Source organism: Ammospiza nelsoni, chromosome 23, assembly GCF_027579445.1.
Source record: "Ammospiza nelsoni isolate bAmmNel1 chromosome 23, bAmmNel1.pri, whole genome shotgun sequence".
In the NCBI taxonomy this organism is placed as follows: domain Eukaryota; kingdom Metazoa; phylum Chordata; class Aves; order Passeriformes; family Passerellidae; genus Ammospiza; species Ammospiza nelsoni.
Window position 1 is genome coordinate 6,257,763 of NC_080655.1, and position 17,084 is coordinate 6,274,846.

Genomic DNA, 17,084 nt, shown 5'->3' on the forward strand with positions numbered 1-17,084 from the left:
TGTGGGACTGTGCTTTCAGCTGGATTTGATTGTTGGCTGGATGCATGAGGCTGGAGGAGCTGGGTGGAAAATTGCTGTTCTGATGTCTTTTGTCTGTTCCTGGGAAAGGCACCAGCACTGTTTAACTGCCTTCAGAATTCCTGCTGCACCATGTCATCCCATTTGTTTTCTGCTGAGGCTGACACTAGTTGTAGCACATGAATTCCAATAATGCTCCTGGCTAAATGGGATTCTGTTTCTGAGAACTCAGCAGGATTTTGCTCTCTGTGTTATCTTACATCAGTGTGCAAGAAAATCAGAGGAATTGTTGAAAGTCAGACCTCAAAGTCCTTGCAAATTAAAATTTTAGAAGTTTAAGGCATTAATGTGAGCATCATTGATGAGTCCACATTGAGTTGTCAGGGTAGAAACAACTGATTCCTGGGTTCCTTTTTCATCAAAGAAACACTTATTTAACCCCTTACAAAGAAGGGTTTTTTGTTCTCTTTGTGTTAACATTGGGTGAAGAACTAGTGTGCAAAGTGCATAGTGTGCAATGCATGTAAGAAACCACCTCAGCAATTTACATATATTTACATTCATTTACATGTATGGCACTGGGTTGTAAATGAGCTGCTGTGCTTTAGAAGGGCTCCCACAGTCAGTGTGTTGATGGCTCTCCAAGGATATCCATTTAATGGTCAGTAATGGTACAAAGAAATGTTGTGTTTTATGATACTGACTTAAAAAACAAAGCTCTTCTCTTGCTGTACAGCTTGCACAGAGTGTTTTATGTCCTCATCTTAAAATTAGTACTTGCAGGAGCATAAATAATGGCAGTAAAGATGCTGAGGAACAGAGAGCATCATCACTTTGAGGCCAGCCTAGATAGGTAAGGAGATTATAGTCTGAAAAGGCAGCAGGAATAAGTGTGATAAAGATATATCATACCTTAGTGAGTGCAAGCAGGTGAGTGGATAATGAATGTCCACTGCTTCTGTGGTGCTGGTGAACCACAGAATTCCATTCTGTAACTGCAGGGTGATGGCTGTAGACTAGTAATGTAATCTATGAGAGGTCCCTGGGTATGAGCTCTTTTATTCCAATGCTTCTCCCTAAGATGCTGCTTTCTTCTGCTGGGGACAGAATATTGAGCTGGATAAATGGGAATTGGTGGCAAAGCCTCTGTTCTCTTCCTTTACTGTTGTTCAGTGATGAACAAATTCAAGTGTAAATAGTTTAAGGGAGGAGGCTTTTTAATAAATGAAAAATTATTCTTTGAAATAACTAAGAAAATAAACCGTGAGCAAAAATTCTTTGTATGTCTGCACACTTGTCCTGTGTGTCACATTTCAGTGTTTTCCTATTGGGATGACAAGACTGTAAATAATGGATGGAAGCAGCTTTATGATTTTAAACTCATAAAGCTCATTCTGAAACAACAGAGGTATTTTGTGTTGCTGCAGTGTCTCCTTTCCTCCTGGGCCGGGCCCTGTGGGCTGCCAGCCGTTTCACCGTGGCCATGTCCCCAGAGCTCATCCAGCAGTTCCTGCAGGCCACTGTCAGTGGGCTGCACGAAACCCAGCCCCCCTCTGTCAGGATCTCTGCAGTCAGAGCCATCTGGGGGTAAGCAAACCCTGGGACAGGGGTGTAAATCACACTGATAAACTGGTTTGTTAAAATAACATTTCTGTCTGGGCTGTGGGAGGTTTTGCTTTGAATGAAATAGATGTCGGCTTAAAAAGTGTAAGCAAACAGGTTCAAAATAGAATAACTCTAATGAGGAATGTGGAATTGAGATTCAGGGTTGGCTGCAGTAAAGTGTTGTGATGGATATGGTCACAGGGAGGAGCAGCACTAGGTAGTGTTGGAAAGCACAGGGATGAAACCCAGATTATTCCTGTTTGGCCATAAAGGTGACTGACATCATCCAGGCCTATGGAGCCAATCACAGCCATAAGGAGTGTTTGGGGTTTGATTTTCTTACCCCATTTTTGTCAGAAGGAAGCTTTGCTGTACTTGATGAACATTAGTGTAAAATCAAAAAAAACAGTCACTAAAAAATCTGCTAAAACCTAACTGTTCACCACTTCCAAACAGAGCACTTTGTCTTATTTGCACTGAATTGTTAATGAATAAATAAAGTCAGAGATTTATGACTTAGTAATTCCTGAAATCGCTTTATCACACCCCAGCTCACTTGTAGAACATGGTAGCAAAACACTTTGTAAGCAGTGTCTGTCCTGGACTTTTTTCCTTTTCTCCATCAATGGGCAGTTCTTAGAAAAGATCTGTCACTGAGGGGCAGTAGAAGCCTCTAACATCACTCAGCTCAACTCTGCTTTGTGTGCAATGTGGAGGGAAGAATTCTGGTGAGAGCTTTCCTCCTCCTTCCTGCTGAGCTCCTGGGGAGGTCAAGCAGTAGAGGACTGAAGGAGAGAAGTCCTAGAGGATTGAACTTAAGGAATAACAATGGACAGGATGGAACAACCCTTTTTGTATTATCCAGAATAGAATATATTTAAGTTACTTCAATAAATTAGGAATGTATTTTTGTATCACAAATTTCTCATCTAGCTACTGTGACCAGCTGAAGATCTCTGAGAGCACCCACGTGTTGCAGCCTTTCCTCCCCAGCATTCTGGATGGCCTGATCCACTTGGCAACTCAGTTCAGCTCCGAGGTGCTGAACCTGGTGATGGAGACACTGTGCATTGTGTGCACAGTGGATGCAGCATTTACAGCCAGCATGGAGAACAAGATCTGCCCCTTCACCATTGCAATATTCCTCAAGTACAGTAATGGTATGCATCCACTTACATCCCTAAGCACACTTGGTTTTGCTGTTGAATCCTGCTGCTGAAAACTTAATCAGTGGTCATTGAATGAACACTGATTCCTGTGGTAGAGGGGAAACTTGCTGCCTTGCCCAGCCAAAATAGTGGTGGCAAAGATTGAGATGTGTCTGTGTTTTAGTAAATGATGCTTTCTCTCTCCAGATCCTGTTGTTGCTTCTCTTGCCCAGGATATTTTTAAGGAGCTAGCTCAAATAGAAGCCTGCCAGGGTCCAATGCAGATGAGGCTGATCCCAACCCTTGTCAGCATCATGCAGGCCCCAGCTGACAAGATCCCAGCAGGGCTGTGTGCAGTAAGTGCATCACTGGGGCATGGCCTGGGCTGGAGCTGTTCCTGTTCTGTAACACTGGGCTGGCTGCCCTGCAAAGGGCAGAAAGGCTGCTGTGGGCATGCTCTGGAGCAATGGCTTCAGTCACTGGGGGAGGTTTCTCTGTGGAGGAGGCAAACTGCAGGTGCAGGAGGATGCTTCCAAAAGTTTGCTTTAAACTGCTCCTCTGGCCTTCTTCCAGTCTCCACAGTATCAGTCATCCCCAGTCATTTTGCTGTGACATTGCCATCTTTCAGCAGGAGCAGCCTCTTCTCCCAGCAGAGTACACCAACTGTTCCTTGCATTTCTTCCTAAGGCTTTTTCTGATTTATGCATCACATATGTATGAATTTGAGATAAATTATACAGGTGCCTTAATAAAAGATGGAGCACTGACTGTGTAGATTGGTTGTGTGGAATTAAATCCATAAATATCTGCATCAATATGCATATAATCTCTTAATTGGTGTGACTGTAACAATTGCTTATGGGTAATTAAGATAAATTTCAATCAATATCATCAAAATGGAACAAGTCAGCTGGAGCAGTTCTCTGGCTGTTCTGATTAGCATGCATCTGTTTGCCCTGTTTGAGTGGTGACACTGCTCTTAATTTGGGAACTGTCCTGGGAACTTCTGCAGCTCACAGCAGTGATGCTTGGGTGTGTGACTCCAGGGTTCTTGCATTTAAAAATGATTCTAGGCTGTGAGTTCAGGATGTGGTTGCAGCAGTGGCCACATCCCTGCAGTTCACACCTTTGATGTTTGCAGCAGGGGTGGGTAGTGCTGACTTCAAGTTCTGTGGCTGCTGCTGTGACAGTTTGTGCTTTCCTTTCAGACCTCTATTGATATACTGACCACAGTTGTGAGGAATACAAAGCCCCCTCTGTCCCAGCTCCTCATCTGCCAGGCATTCCCTGCAGTGGCACAGTGCAGCCTGAACACAGATGACAACGCTACAATGCAGGTACTGCTGTGGGGAGGGGGAGGCTGGTGACACTTGGGGAGGATTGCAGGGCTGTACCAGCCCAAGGGAGGTGACACAGCCTTTGAGGAAGGCCAGGCTGTGCTTGCCAGTTGCTGTATCAGCAGCCCCTCAGAGCCTCTGCCACCTCCAGTTTACCATGAAAGTCCTGTTGTTCAGGGCCTGCAGTGACTTCTCCTGATCATTCCTGAATGTGGAGAACTACAGTAGAAAGGCAGCAGCCTGGATGGTTTTTCTGTTTTAGTGCACTGGAGCATGTTAAAAAAACCTACCAACCAAAGCCCAACAACACAAAAAAAATCTCCCAAAACCGAACAATCCTGTAATGATTTTCTGTCCCCAATAACATTTATCACACCTGGTAATGGCAGGGGCTATCTTCAGGAATATTCACAGGCACAGGACAGCAAAAATCCTCCTAGCCCTCGTAATCTAGCAGCTTTCTGCTGTACTCATTTATGGGAGAAGGGGAAGGCAAACTTCTTTTTGATTGAGCCAGGTGTGGGATGGAGGGAAAGCAGGGAATGATCTCCAGCATCAGCTGAGCTGTGCTTGCAGGCAGGATTGGCTATGGCCTGGTGTCTTTGGAGGATCTGGCAAGAAGGAAAAAGCATCAGAGGCTAGAAGTGCAGGGAGCCTTTTCATTCCAGCTTCTAACTGGCAAATGAGTAACAAGGGTGGTTTCATTCCTTATGTAAGGAGTTCCATAGTGGCAGCTGCTCTTTGCCATGTGAATACAGACCATGGCAATGTGGTCTTTGCCTAAACAACAAACCAGTGAGAATAGGTGAGAGACCAACAGGGAGAAATTGTAGACCTGCACATTGGTTGCTTTGCTGGATCTTTGTGCTAAGAAGAATTCAAAAGGACTGCAGCTTAGCTGCAGTTGTGTTTTGTTCATGTCACACTTCTCTGTCTTCACCTCTCACTTGTTAAAAACTTTTTGAATTTCTTTAGGTAGCGAGATTGGCACACAACTGCAGCTACTTGAGGTTGTTGTTGTATTTATTGTTAATATTTATTAGTTATCTTGATTGCTGCTGATTGGGCAGTGAGGAGTAGTGTATGTGTGAGTGAGCTGGAGTCTGTAGAACTTACCTGTGAATCTTACCAGGTGCCAGCAGTTTTCCCCTTGTTTTCATTGTAGTTCAGGGAGGTTCTGGGATGGTGAAGGGCATGTCTCCCCTGCCTGCCCATATTGAATGCAGGGTGACCCCAACATCTGGGAATGACTCCATGATTCAGAGGGCTGAACAATTGCTTTATTAAAACAATACTATATTATATTAATACTATATTATAATTATACTAAAGAGATACTAAAACGATACTATACAAAAGACACTAAAGAATACTAAAGAAAAACCCATGACTGTCTGAGACATGCAGGACACAGCTTTGACCCAATTGGCCAAGGAAACCCTCAGCAGAATCCAATTGACAAATCCCTTCACGTAAACAATCTTCCTAACACATTCCACGTGCAAAAACAACAGGAGCAGCAAGTAGAGATAAGAATTGCTTTCTCTTCTTCTCTCTGTACTTCTCCAGGAAAAATCCTGGGAGAGAGAGAGTTATATTCAAAGAGTGTGTGAATGCCACATGCCCACTCCCTTATGTAGGAGTGCCAGGGGGTAGGATGGTGGGGATGGATGGAGATGAGAGATCTCTGCAGCCAGGGCTGGGAACTTGTGGGTTATTGCCAAGGGCCTGGGTGCAGGAACATACCTGGAGATGCCAGCCACAGCTGGAGCAGGACTGAGAGAAGAGAGGGAGAGAGAGCATGAGAGGGTAAGGGAGTAAGGGAGTAAAAGGGTAAGAGAGTGAGGTTCCTGTTAGAATTCCATAAATCTTCTTCTGTATTGAATATTCTGATTCTCACTAACCAATCTAGTACAAGATACAAATCCTATAGCATCTCCATACAGCCTATAATAATCATTACATTACCATAAAGTATTATGAGAGGGTAAGAGAGTAAGGGAGTAAAAGGGTAAGGAGAGTGAAGTTCCCATTACAATACCATGAATCTTCTTCTGTCTTGAATATTCTCATTCTCACTAACCAATCTAGTACAAGATACAAATCCTATAGCATTTACATACAGCCTATAGGAATCATTACATTACCACACTGTGTTACATTTTAAACCCTAAAAACTCCTCTTTGGGCCCCTTCTGCCAAGCTGTAGGGTCTGCTCTGACCCTTGGGCCTGTCTGCAAGCAGAGGGTGTTGTTCCATCAAAAGGGGATCACCTTCAGCTGGCCACACCATTGTTTTCCTGTTGTTCAGTAACTGAGGGATCTCAAAGCTTGCTTTCATTTCAATCTTGCTCATAGTTTCCATATTCTCAAAATCTTTTGCCAGGCAATCATATTTATAAGGCTTTCCTGTTTCATTTCCCCAACCCCTTGCCCATTGTGTCCCTAGAACGGCGGCGAGTGCCTGCGCGCGTACGTGTCGGTGGCGCTGGAGCAGATCGCGCAGTGGCACGACGAGCAGGGCCACAACGGGCTCTGGTACGTCATGCAGGTGGTGAGCCAGCTCCTGGACCCACGCACCTCGGAGTTCACCGCTGCCTTTGTGGGCAGGCTGGTCTCCACTTTAATTTCAAAAGCCGGGAGTGAGCTGGGAGAGAATCTGGACCAGATCCTGAGAGCCATCCTGAGTAAAATGCAGCAAGCAGAGACGCTCAGTGTGATGCAGGTGAGCAGGTTTGGCTCCCCGGAGAGTGAGGAGAAGCACCGGGAGAAGAAACTGTCACCATTTCCTTTCATTTATTGCCTGTTATTTATGGCTCATACAATTGGTGGGTCTGTGTATCCTGTTATGCCTACTCTGATCAGAGAATCATGGAATCTCCTGAGTTACAAGGGACCCAAAAGAATCATTAAGTCCAGCTCCTGGCCCTGCACAGGACACCCCAACAATCTCACTCTGTCCTAACATTCCTTGAGCTCTGGCAGCCTTGTGGGCATGATCATTCCCTGGGGAGTCTGTTCAGTGCTGACCACCCTTTGGGAGAAGAAACTTTTCCTGATACCCAGCCTGACCCTCCTGGGACACAGCTCCATGCTGTTCCTCAGGTCCAAAATTTTTTTTGTCAGGTTACAGGGTAAGCAAGATTCTCCTGGATAAGCTGTAATGCACCTTCAGTAGTCCCTCATGCCCTTGTACTTGGAAGCCTTTTTTGGAGAGATAGGAGTTGCCTCAGTAGGAACATCTTGGCAAAGGCAGCATGTGTTTTTGAGTGGATTTGTTCTGTGTTCCAAGGATAAATGCCTGGGACTTGAGACAAGATGAGCTTTTGGTGGATGGGAGACATAGTTGGCCTGAGTGAGCCCACTAAAGAGCATCACCATCTCTTCTAGCCTTGACCTACTTGTAGTGACACAGTTTTCTGGAGTGATTTTTTTTCCCAGTGGTCTTCATTCTCTCTCCTGTCTTTTTTTGCCTGTGCCCTCAATGTAGAGCAGCTCATGCTGACTGCCCTGGTTCCTTGGTAGCAGCTGGGGGAGGACATTTTGCTGGCACTGCTGAGCAAGATCCCATCTCTGCCCCCAGTGCAGCACTCAGCTGATCTTCACTCTGCTCTAACCATTTTATCTTATTTCTCTGATTTTTGAAAGTGCATTTTTCAAGCTGGCATGTGGTGCCACAATGGCCATTTCAATGTCAGCAGATCTCACCTGCTTTAAGATTTTTTACCCCTGGGTATACTGATGATAATTGTTTGGAATGGCTCTCACTTTGCTTGGTTTTGGATTTAAAAGATACAGAAGTTTAAATCTGAAGCAGTCCCATGCAGCCCTTGTAGCCAGGCATTTTGCAATGCTGGATCTCTTCCCTGTGTTAGCCTGGAACATGGTCCTCTGGAGATGGGCAGCTTTTTCCTGAGGAGGGCTACAGAGATGCCTTCAAGATGGGAAAGTGACATTTAGACATACACAGGAAATGAGTTCTGATCTTTAGGAGTCTAAAACTTCATGTTGTAATGAAACCTTTTCAGAAGTTGTAGTTCTTTCCCTAAAATCATGTTCAAAATGTATTCAAAATTGGGAAGGTGCCGCTGAGTGATGATGTGCTGGTGTTTATTTCCTGCATTTGTAGCACAGTGCTTTGCAGCTGGGTGTACTTTCCCTTCCTCCTGGGGTTGGTAAGCACAGCCTTCACTCCTGCAGGGAGCTTCAGCTTCCTTCAGCAAGCACAGCTTCACTCCAGCTCCTTAAATATTTGATAAAACATTTGCAGCTATTAAATTATGTACAGCTAACATTGCCTTTCTCCTCCTGCAGTCCCTGATCATGGTGTTTGCCCACTTGGTTCACTCACAACTGGAGCCCCTCCTGGAATTCCTGTGCAGCCTGCCTGGCCCCACTGGCAAGCCTGCCCTGGAGTTTGTGATGGCTGAGTGGATGAGCAGGCAGCACCTCTTCTATGGGCAGTATGAAGGCAAAGTCAGGTGGGAGCCACAGAGATTCCTGGTAGTGCCTCATCCCTCTGCCTGTGAGTGCTGGCTCAGCTGGCAGCAGGGTGTGCCAGCATTGGGCAGAACTCCCTGCACTGCCAGTGGTGCTCAGCAGAGCTGGGGTTACTGGAGCAAGCTCTGAGCTTCCCCAGCAGTGCTCCTGCTGCTCCTGTGATGGAACAGACAGGAGGGGGAAGGGGATAGGTCCTGCAAACACGGGGCTGCTTTTGGGATTGAATTTCTGTGAATGAGATGAGAAGAGCTTCCACACATGGCATTGCCTTTGTAGAGTTCTGGAGTGTTGTGAAGTATTTCCTAAGAGAATCTGGTGATTTCTTCTGGATTTATTGATCTAGTTAAAAGTTGATCAAGAAGCCAATTGCAACAGTATTCTCTCCCTTTTGCTGTGGGAGCATGTTTGTGTTCTGCTGGAGGCTGAGTGCTGTATTCCAAAGCATGGGATGCTCTGTGTTCATTTAAATTTTGTCACAGCTGCTGTATTAGATTTTTCTGGAATCATGAAGCCTCACAGACCACTCTTAGGGGTCTCACCAGCTGTTAAATCACTTATTAGTGTGTGTTGTTATGTCATTGTTATGGACTGTCAAATAGCCTGTGAAATAAATAATGGGAAAATGCAGGTTCAAAATGGAAGTTAGTAATAATCCCGAAGGACAAGGAGCAGATTTGGGTTTCCAGTGCTCTTTTTGCTCACATTCTGTTGGTTTCATCCCTAAGCCTGGTGGTTTATCCCCATTTTGACAGTGCAGGCCTGTCTGCAGGATCTCTTGAGGCTTATGGCACAGGGAAAAGCCAAGTATGACCAGGAGAACAAGGTTAAAGGTGATTGCTTAGAGTTGTGTTGTCCAAAATGAGAAATGCTTGTGTACAGGTGATGTAACAGGGCTCCACACTGTATTAAACACTTGGATTTGGTTGGTTGTGGTGACATTTACCATATTAGTAAATGCTTGGAGTTTTTGTGTCCTGAGGAACAGCAGGGCCTGCCCTGAGGAGCCTCTTGTTCAGGGTTAGTAGAAGGACCCTGAAGGCAGCTGACACCTCCTGTGTGCACAGAAGTAGAAGCAGTTGGTAGAAGGACATCTCCTGTGTGCACAGTCCCAGCCACTGGGTGCAGGTTGAAGAAGTGGCTGTGGGGTTTTGATGAAATGATGGGAAAACTTTGGGCAGCTTGGGGCAGCAGGTAAGACCTGGGTCCAAACCAGCAGAAGTCAGAGCCATAGTGTGGGACAGAGAGAGAGGGTGAGAAGTGAAAGCACAAAAAGAGTTCCACAGAACTCCAAAACTTCAGTTTGAGATTCGTGGAGCCAGGAGAGAGAGATTTGGGGGTGCCAAGCAGAGATTGTCAGCCTTGACCTGTAGTCAGCATCATCCTCAGTGTGCTTGAAAACAGTGTGGAGCTGGAAAAGGTTTGAAGTGTGGAGTAGAAATGTGAGATCAGAGATGGAAAGAACATGTAAAGGGGAGGAGCAAGCTGGAAGGTCTGAGTGTGGCAGAGCCATGAAGGACCAGAAGTGAAAATCAGCATCGAGACTGGGGAAAGGGGGCAGATCATTGCTACAGATCAGCCAAATTACTGCTTTGCTGCCACTCCTGTTCTCTTACTTCCATCCTCGTGTGCACATGGTGCTGCAGGGGCACTTGAACCTGGTGGCCCTTCTGACCTGGAGAAACCTTTAATGTGTGTGTGGATGGATGTCTGTACTGCTGATGGTGCTAAATCCAATGCTTGAGCAGTGCCCAGCTTGCTCCTTGTGCAGGTCAGGAGCTGAGTCCAGTTTCAGATGCTGACATAAAACAGGAGACATGGGGAAATTCTGTCATGCTTGTTCTTGGCAGAGATGGAGAAGAGAGAGCATCGGGGTTTCTGCTCTGGGTGTGTTCCCTGTTAGAGAGGGGCTGTGAAAGCCAGACAGTTCAGGGCAATTCTGATCTCTAATTTTCCTGTTCTCTGCTCCCAGCTCTGTAGCACTGTGCAAACTCCTGCAGTATGGCATCAACACAGATGACAAGAGACTCCAGGATATCAGGGTGAAGGGAGAAGAAATATTTAATATGGATGAGGGAATTCGGACACGATCCAAGTCGGCCAAAAGTGAGTGATCATTTTGCTGTGTTTAACAGAATGTTTTTTCTGTAAGTAGATGCTATGAAAGGCCTTAAATAGGTCTGGCAGATCACACAGAGCTGTGGGAGATAGTTCCTGCAGAAGGCATGTGTTGGTTTTTAGTGCATTCATACATCATGTGCTTAAGATGTTTGTTTACCTGTATCTATTTACCTTAATTCTGCCGGAGACTGGTTTGGAGGGCTCCTGACGTCTGATTTAATATAACTGGATGAGGCAATTATGGGATGGGGAGTTCTTCACTGCTGTTTTGCATCATGAGACAGAATTGATATTTCTGGATGCCTGGTAGCTTCTCTGAGAGAAAAGTGTCTTTAGTGCATGCAGAGATTTAAAACAAAGGGGTGTTTTTTTCAATGAGACATTTTCACAAAAAACAGTGATTCAACAAGTTAGAGATTTCTTTTAAGGAAACTTGACCAGTCTCCGCTTAATACTTTTCTTATTTTTAATAGGTTAAACCCAAGGTCTTTGACTGGAGGTTGCTGTTGAGATTAATCTTTTAAATTAGTGCAGAACCTTGGGCAGTATTTCCTGAGTATTTCCAGGGAAGGAGGACACTCAGGGGCTGCTCAGCCATCAGTCAGACCTTGGCTGTGCCACTTGCTGTGCTAGAGCTCCTTGTGCCCAGTGGTGGATGGGATGTGGAGGCTGTACAGACCCAAACTGGGAGCCTCTCCAGGCACTCAGTGCTCCTTGAGCTGCCACAGGCCTGGGATCTGCAGTGATGCACTGAAGGACTAAGGTGACAGCTAAGGAGATGAATGGGGCAAGCACTAGGGATTTTAAGAGGTGGGTGGTGGTCACAAATCACTTGCTACCTGATTATTCTTGGCTTAAAAAACCAAACCAACGAAGGTCAGAGAGAAAAATGGCAACTGCCAGCATTTGAGTTAAACAAGGATTAATACTAGCATTAGTGAGAGCTAAAACTAATGCTCTCAGATTTTTTATTTGATAGGATCTTTACTTTTGTAGTTAAGGGCAAATACACTGTCTGGCTGCCCTGTGGAATAGTTAAGCCCTGCAGGAACACTAGTAAGGAAAAGTTGGAGCTTACAGTGCCTCAGAAGGGCAGAGCCATGCCTGGGAGCATGCATTGCTCATTTACATGAAAGCATTGGTGGGTGTGCAAAGGGACTTCAGGAAAGAAAGAAGGTTGGCTCCAGCTGACTCTATTAAGCACCTGCAGGAGTAGAGTCACACTTTCATCCAGCTGTGAAGATTCTCCCCCTGCCTCCTCCTCACTTAGAATGTGCAAGGTTGATACTGCATTGAGATCTTTGGGAATGTAGCTCTGAGGGTGTATGGAAAGAAGCTTTGGGGTTTTTTTGTCAGTTGGTTTTCTCTCCCAACCTCCCTAATAAAAAAACCCCACCTCAACAAATAAGGGCCTGTTTTATAACTTTTAACTAAAAGCAATATGAATATGTGTATTTTTTTCTCTTACAGATCCTGAGCGCTGGACAAACATTCCTTTGTTAGTAAAAATCTTAAAATTAATAATAAATGAACTCTCTAATGCCATGGAAGCAAATGCATCTAGACAGTCAACTGCAGATTGGAGCCAAGGTAAAATACTGGGTTTGCTTTTACTCTTTGCATGGCTTAAAGCTACTTGATCTTCTCTTGAGAAGAATTTCTGGTATAGGGACTTTGTAGTTACAGGTACATGATTTAATGTCACAAAGGTTTGAATAGTGGTCCAGAGGATAAGCTCATAGAATCACAGAATCCCAGGATGGTTTGGGTTGGAAAGGACCTTAAAGCTCATCCTGTTCTACTCCCTGCTATGGTCACGGACCCCTTCCACTGTCCCAGGTTGCTCCAATCCCTGTCCAGCCTGGCCTTGGACACTCCCAGGGATCCAGGGGCAGCCACAGCTGCTCTGGGCACCTGTGTCAGGGCCTGCCACCCTCACAGCCAAAAATTCCTTACCAATATCCCATCTAACCCTGCCCTCTGGCAGTGGGAAGCCATTCCTTTTGTCAAAGTCCCTCTCCAGATCTCTTGTTTTGTTGTGCAGTTCATCATTAGGACAATATCTCTTCCTTCCCTGTGCTGTATTTAAGTGCTACCAATCTCTTCCAGGTAAAAATAAATAAAATGGGAGAATAAGATAAGTCAGTGTTGTGTATCCTTAGACCTAAAAATTCTTTTGGGCTAGTTTGGAAGATGGGATCTGACCATGTGCAAATAAAATTACCCTTTCATGGTGTATCTGGTTTGCCTTTCTTCCTACTTCAAATATCTGTTCTTGGTGTTGCCTTTTGCTTGGTTCCAGCTCTGGAATCATTCCAAAAGGATAAGGAGGATTGTAGGTGTTTCTGTTCATCCACCCACACAGGCAGAGTTGTGTTTGCCTACAAACTCCAGTCCCCTATAGAGTGATCACAGACCTCTTGGACCTCTTGAATCTGGATCATTTTTAGAACTTTTTTTTCTAAACAGATGATTCAAATGATATGTGGGAGGATCAGGAGGAAGATGAGGATGAAGATGAAGGCTTAGCAGGACAGTTCTTGTCAGATATTCTTTCCACAAACAAATATGGTGAGTAACAGCTTGAAAGTCCTTCTTCAAAGCAATAATCAAGTAGGTAACATCCTAGTCAAGGTTTTATTCCCTTGCCAGCAGCAGAACAAATTCCTCAGGCATGGGGAAGGAATTCTGCTCTGGATTGTGAATTAGGACTTTCTGGAGAAGCCATGGCTTTGAGCAACATGGGGATTAGATTGCAGCATTATAAATAACATCACCTGGGAGTTCACATCCTGTACAGGCTGCACACCTAAGAGGTTCCTGCAGGTATTTCTTCTAAAGAGAGAATTGTTGCTCAAGGTGTAGGTGTGACCTCAGCATGGTGCTGTCCTAGGGTGGGTGAGTTCGTTTGTGGAGAGGCCTTGAGGAGCAAGTGCTGCATAAAGAGATGAGTGGGTGCATCATCCCTCAGGTTCTTGTGGCCTCAGAAGGGAGAACTCTACAGGGAAACAGTGAGGGATGCTGCTCACATTAGCTCAGAACTGGCAAAGTGTCACCCTCACGTGGGACTAAGATCCTGGTGCCTGGAATTCCCAAACCTCTCATGTGTGCTTGGCTCACCTGTGTGTTCCTCAAGCCTCTGCTGACCCTGGTTCTGGGCTTCAGTGGTTTTTATCACATCACCTAAAGGAGAATATTCTGGATAAATTTTCTTTTTCCCAGCAGTGCTGAAACTATTTACTTTTGGATCCTTGGGTTTCAGTAGCTTAATAGAAAATTTCCTGGAATAGTCTGCTCTTTTTGATGTTAAAACCTGCTGATTTGCCTCTGACAGATGAAGATTACTATGAAGATGATGAAGAGGATGATCCAGATGCATTAAAGGACCCTCTTTACCAAATAGATCTCCAGGTGATGCTCTAGAATGAGGGATTTTATCAGAATCCAATCATTCTCTATAAACTTTAATTTTTTAAATGTTGTACTTTAACAAATATGTTAACACTGGAAACAGCAGTTACTAACAGAAGGCACTCTGTTAATTGAAATTACTTTGGAAAGGGCCAGGTGTCCTAAGAACTTCTGGAGCTATTTTTCATCAATAGTAGTAGTAGTTATATTATATTATATTATATTATATTATATTATATTATATTATATTATATTATATTATATTATATTATATTATATTATATTATATTATATTATATTATATTATATTATATTATATTATATTATATTATTTCCATTCACGTGGAAATGTGAATGAACAAAACTCTTTGAACAGAGGGAGATGAGACTTTTGTACCTGTGAGCTTCACAGCTACAGGCAAAAGTCAGGAGTAGGTTGGAGAGTGAATGTGACAGAATTTTATACTCCACTTGGAGATGCTCCCACCCAGTCAGCCCCTGTGTTACCCTTTGCTCCTGCTTTTCCCAACACCTGCAGCTGTTGATGGGCCCTTCCATCTGCTCCCACCCTTTTTCTCTGCTCCAACCTTTCCCTCTGATTCCAGTCCTCCTCCTGCACGCTCCTTTCTGTTCCCTCCAATCCTGGGGTGTTACTTGGTGCATGTTGGGCTGTGTGTCCTGCCAGGTGGAAGCAGCAGGATTTCCCAGGAGGGTGGTGCTGACAGGCTGTTTCTGTCCCTCCCAGGCCTATCTCACCGATTTCCTGTGCCAGTTTGCACAGCAGCCCTGCTATGCCATGTTCTCTGACCACCTCAACGACAACGAGAAGCGAGTGCTGCAGGCCATCGGGATATAGAGCCACTCCAGAGACCACACCTGCCAGATCTGAACAATAGGTTATTTTTGGCTAATACCACGTTTTATGATAGGACATAAAACATTTTCCAGTGTCTGCCTGCCTTGTTCCAGATCGACAGTGTCCTCCTTGTTTTGAGCCTCATCTTAACGCACATCTAAGGATGTAAGGAGAGGAATCCTGAGAAAGCAGCAAGGACATTGCACATGGGTCTCACCACAGGAGCACTTTCATTTTCCACAGTAACTTTCCAGGAAGTTCTTAACGATAAAAAATAATGTGTCCTTAATATTTTTAAAAGGAAATGTCTCTACCTGTGAAGAGGCACTTTTAGTTTCCCACAGCACAGCTGGACAGAGAAAGGACCCGGGCCACTTACGGATTGCCTGAGAAGTGGGAGGGTTGTTCCTCTTGGCTGTTGTTCCTCCTCACGAAACACAGGGTAAATATCTTGATCCTACAACGTGACTTCTTTTATAGAACCACAGACTCTTTTCAGAGCTGCCTGGATGGGATGGAGCCAGTTCACAGGAGTTTGGAGGGAAGCTGAGACAATGAACCTGAGTGCGTTTCTTCTTTCCTGGTGTGGATGGGGCTCTGCTGCTCACATCTCCCATGGGAGCAGTTCTTCACTAACACTTGTGTGTGCACATGCTCAGAGGAAGCCATCACTTACATTTCTGTTCCTGTGGCATGTGGCTATGAAAGACTGGTTTTCTGGAACACAAGGAGCCACAGTTTTTAGGGGAAAAAAAAGAACTGATTGTATTTAACAGATTTGCTCCATGACAGCCACTCTGAACTACTTTGCTTTTTTCACACTCCTGTGTGTATTTTTATAGAGTGGTAAAATAACATTTGCAAATTGATTTCCCCATGAGAACAGTGTGATGTATCTCACAACACCTCTCTGCCTTTGGTTCCCTTTTGGGGAAAATGAAATAAAACTATTAAAATGTACATTGGTATCCTTCTTATAAAACAGATTTAAAAGGAACTTGTTCTTGTTTCCTGAAGTCACTTTTTATAAAGACATATTTCTCCTTAGGACACTTTCTGTATGTGCTGCCTGAGGATGTTTGGGTGTTTCATGGGAGCCACCTGGACAGAAAGGGAGTCCTGTGCTGTCTGTATCTGCTGCTTAAAATGGGCTGAGCCATTACAGTTTCCTTTTAAGAAAGGCACTTGCTGTTCCTTTGTGGAATCATTTGCTTTGACACTGTATCAAAACCCCCATAACCTGGACTCCTTCTGTCTCTCACTTGTCTCAGGTTGTGCGTGAGAGTGGGCAGAGCCAGGGAGGAAACCCCATCCCCTGCAGACTCCTCTGAGCCATTCTCAATTTTTTGAGTGCCTAACTAACTATGAGAAGCAGAGTTTGAAGCCTGATTTTTATATGTCTAATAAGGTATAAGCTCTTCCCATGCCATTGAGTCTCAGTGTCTTTCTTCCCTGGGGATTCTCTGGTCTATAAGAACGTGTAACAAAAGGGGTGCCCTGGCCCTCCTGTCATACAGTCCAGTAGGAGTTTTGTTCTGAGGCCTTTGTCTCTCAGCTTCCACTGAAAGGGCCAACAGGTTAAACCTAACAGTGCAGCTTTGAAAACCGACCAAGAAGAAGGCACAAACCCAGGCATCCATACTTGGACAAAAGTGAATGCCAAACATCTGCAAGCACCGAGGTGTGTTCAGGGTGTCAGGAGCAGTCAGCACACTGAACTGAAGGCTGCTTAGCCTGGGCCCACAGAGGAGGGGCTGCTTGGGTTTGTGTGTGCTCCAGTGGGAGCTGGAATCCTGTGCCTCAGGGGGGCTTTAGCCACGTCAGAGGGTGCATTTAATCCATGAAAATATGCATGAACATTTGCACATGCAAATAATCCATGAAAAATGAGGCTGACATTAGTACTGGCACTGAACTGAAACATCTAAAGGTGTCTGTGTCATTGTAAGTGCCGAAAGATGGATGGGTCAGTGCCATGTTCCTGCTGGAGCTCATCTGTGGTTTGAGTAAAACCAGCTTTGATTTGCAGTTATCAGTGCTTTTTCAAGGAGTGTGAGAAGGGAAGGATGGGGTGATAAGTGACATTGTCTCT

At 44.8% G+C, this 17,084-nt stretch overlaps 1 protein-coding gene across 1 annotated transcript in view; it reads left to right on the forward strand.

Moving 5' to 3' along the window:
* The window catches only part of IPO9 (importin 9), a 41,312-nt gene extending 25,136 nt beyond the window's left edge, over positions 1-16,176 (forward strand). The window contains exons 14-24 of the mRNA XM_059488074.1: positions 1,446-1,605; positions 2,557-2,783; positions 2,979-3,127; positions 3,980-4,108; positions 6,557-6,832; positions 8,422-8,588; positions 10,577-10,710; positions 12,196-12,315; positions 13,195-13,296; positions 14,060-14,136; positions 14,882-16,176. Of these exons, the coding sequence (XP_059344057.1) occupies positions 1,446-1,605; positions 2,557-2,783; positions 2,979-3,127; positions 3,980-4,108; positions 6,557-6,832; positions 8,422-8,588; positions 10,577-10,710; positions 12,196-12,315; positions 13,195-13,296; positions 14,060-14,136; positions 14,882-14,992 (1,652 nt within the window). The 3' untranslated portion in view covers positions 14,993-16,176. The remainder of the gene's footprint in view (positions 1-1,445; positions 1,606-2,556; positions 2,784-2,978; positions 3,128-3,979; positions 4,109-6,556; positions 6,833-8,421; positions 8,589-10,576; positions 10,711-12,195; positions 12,316-13,194; positions 13,297-14,059; positions 14,137-14,881) is intronic.
* The last annotated feature ends 908 nt before the right edge of the window (positions 16,177-17,084 follow it).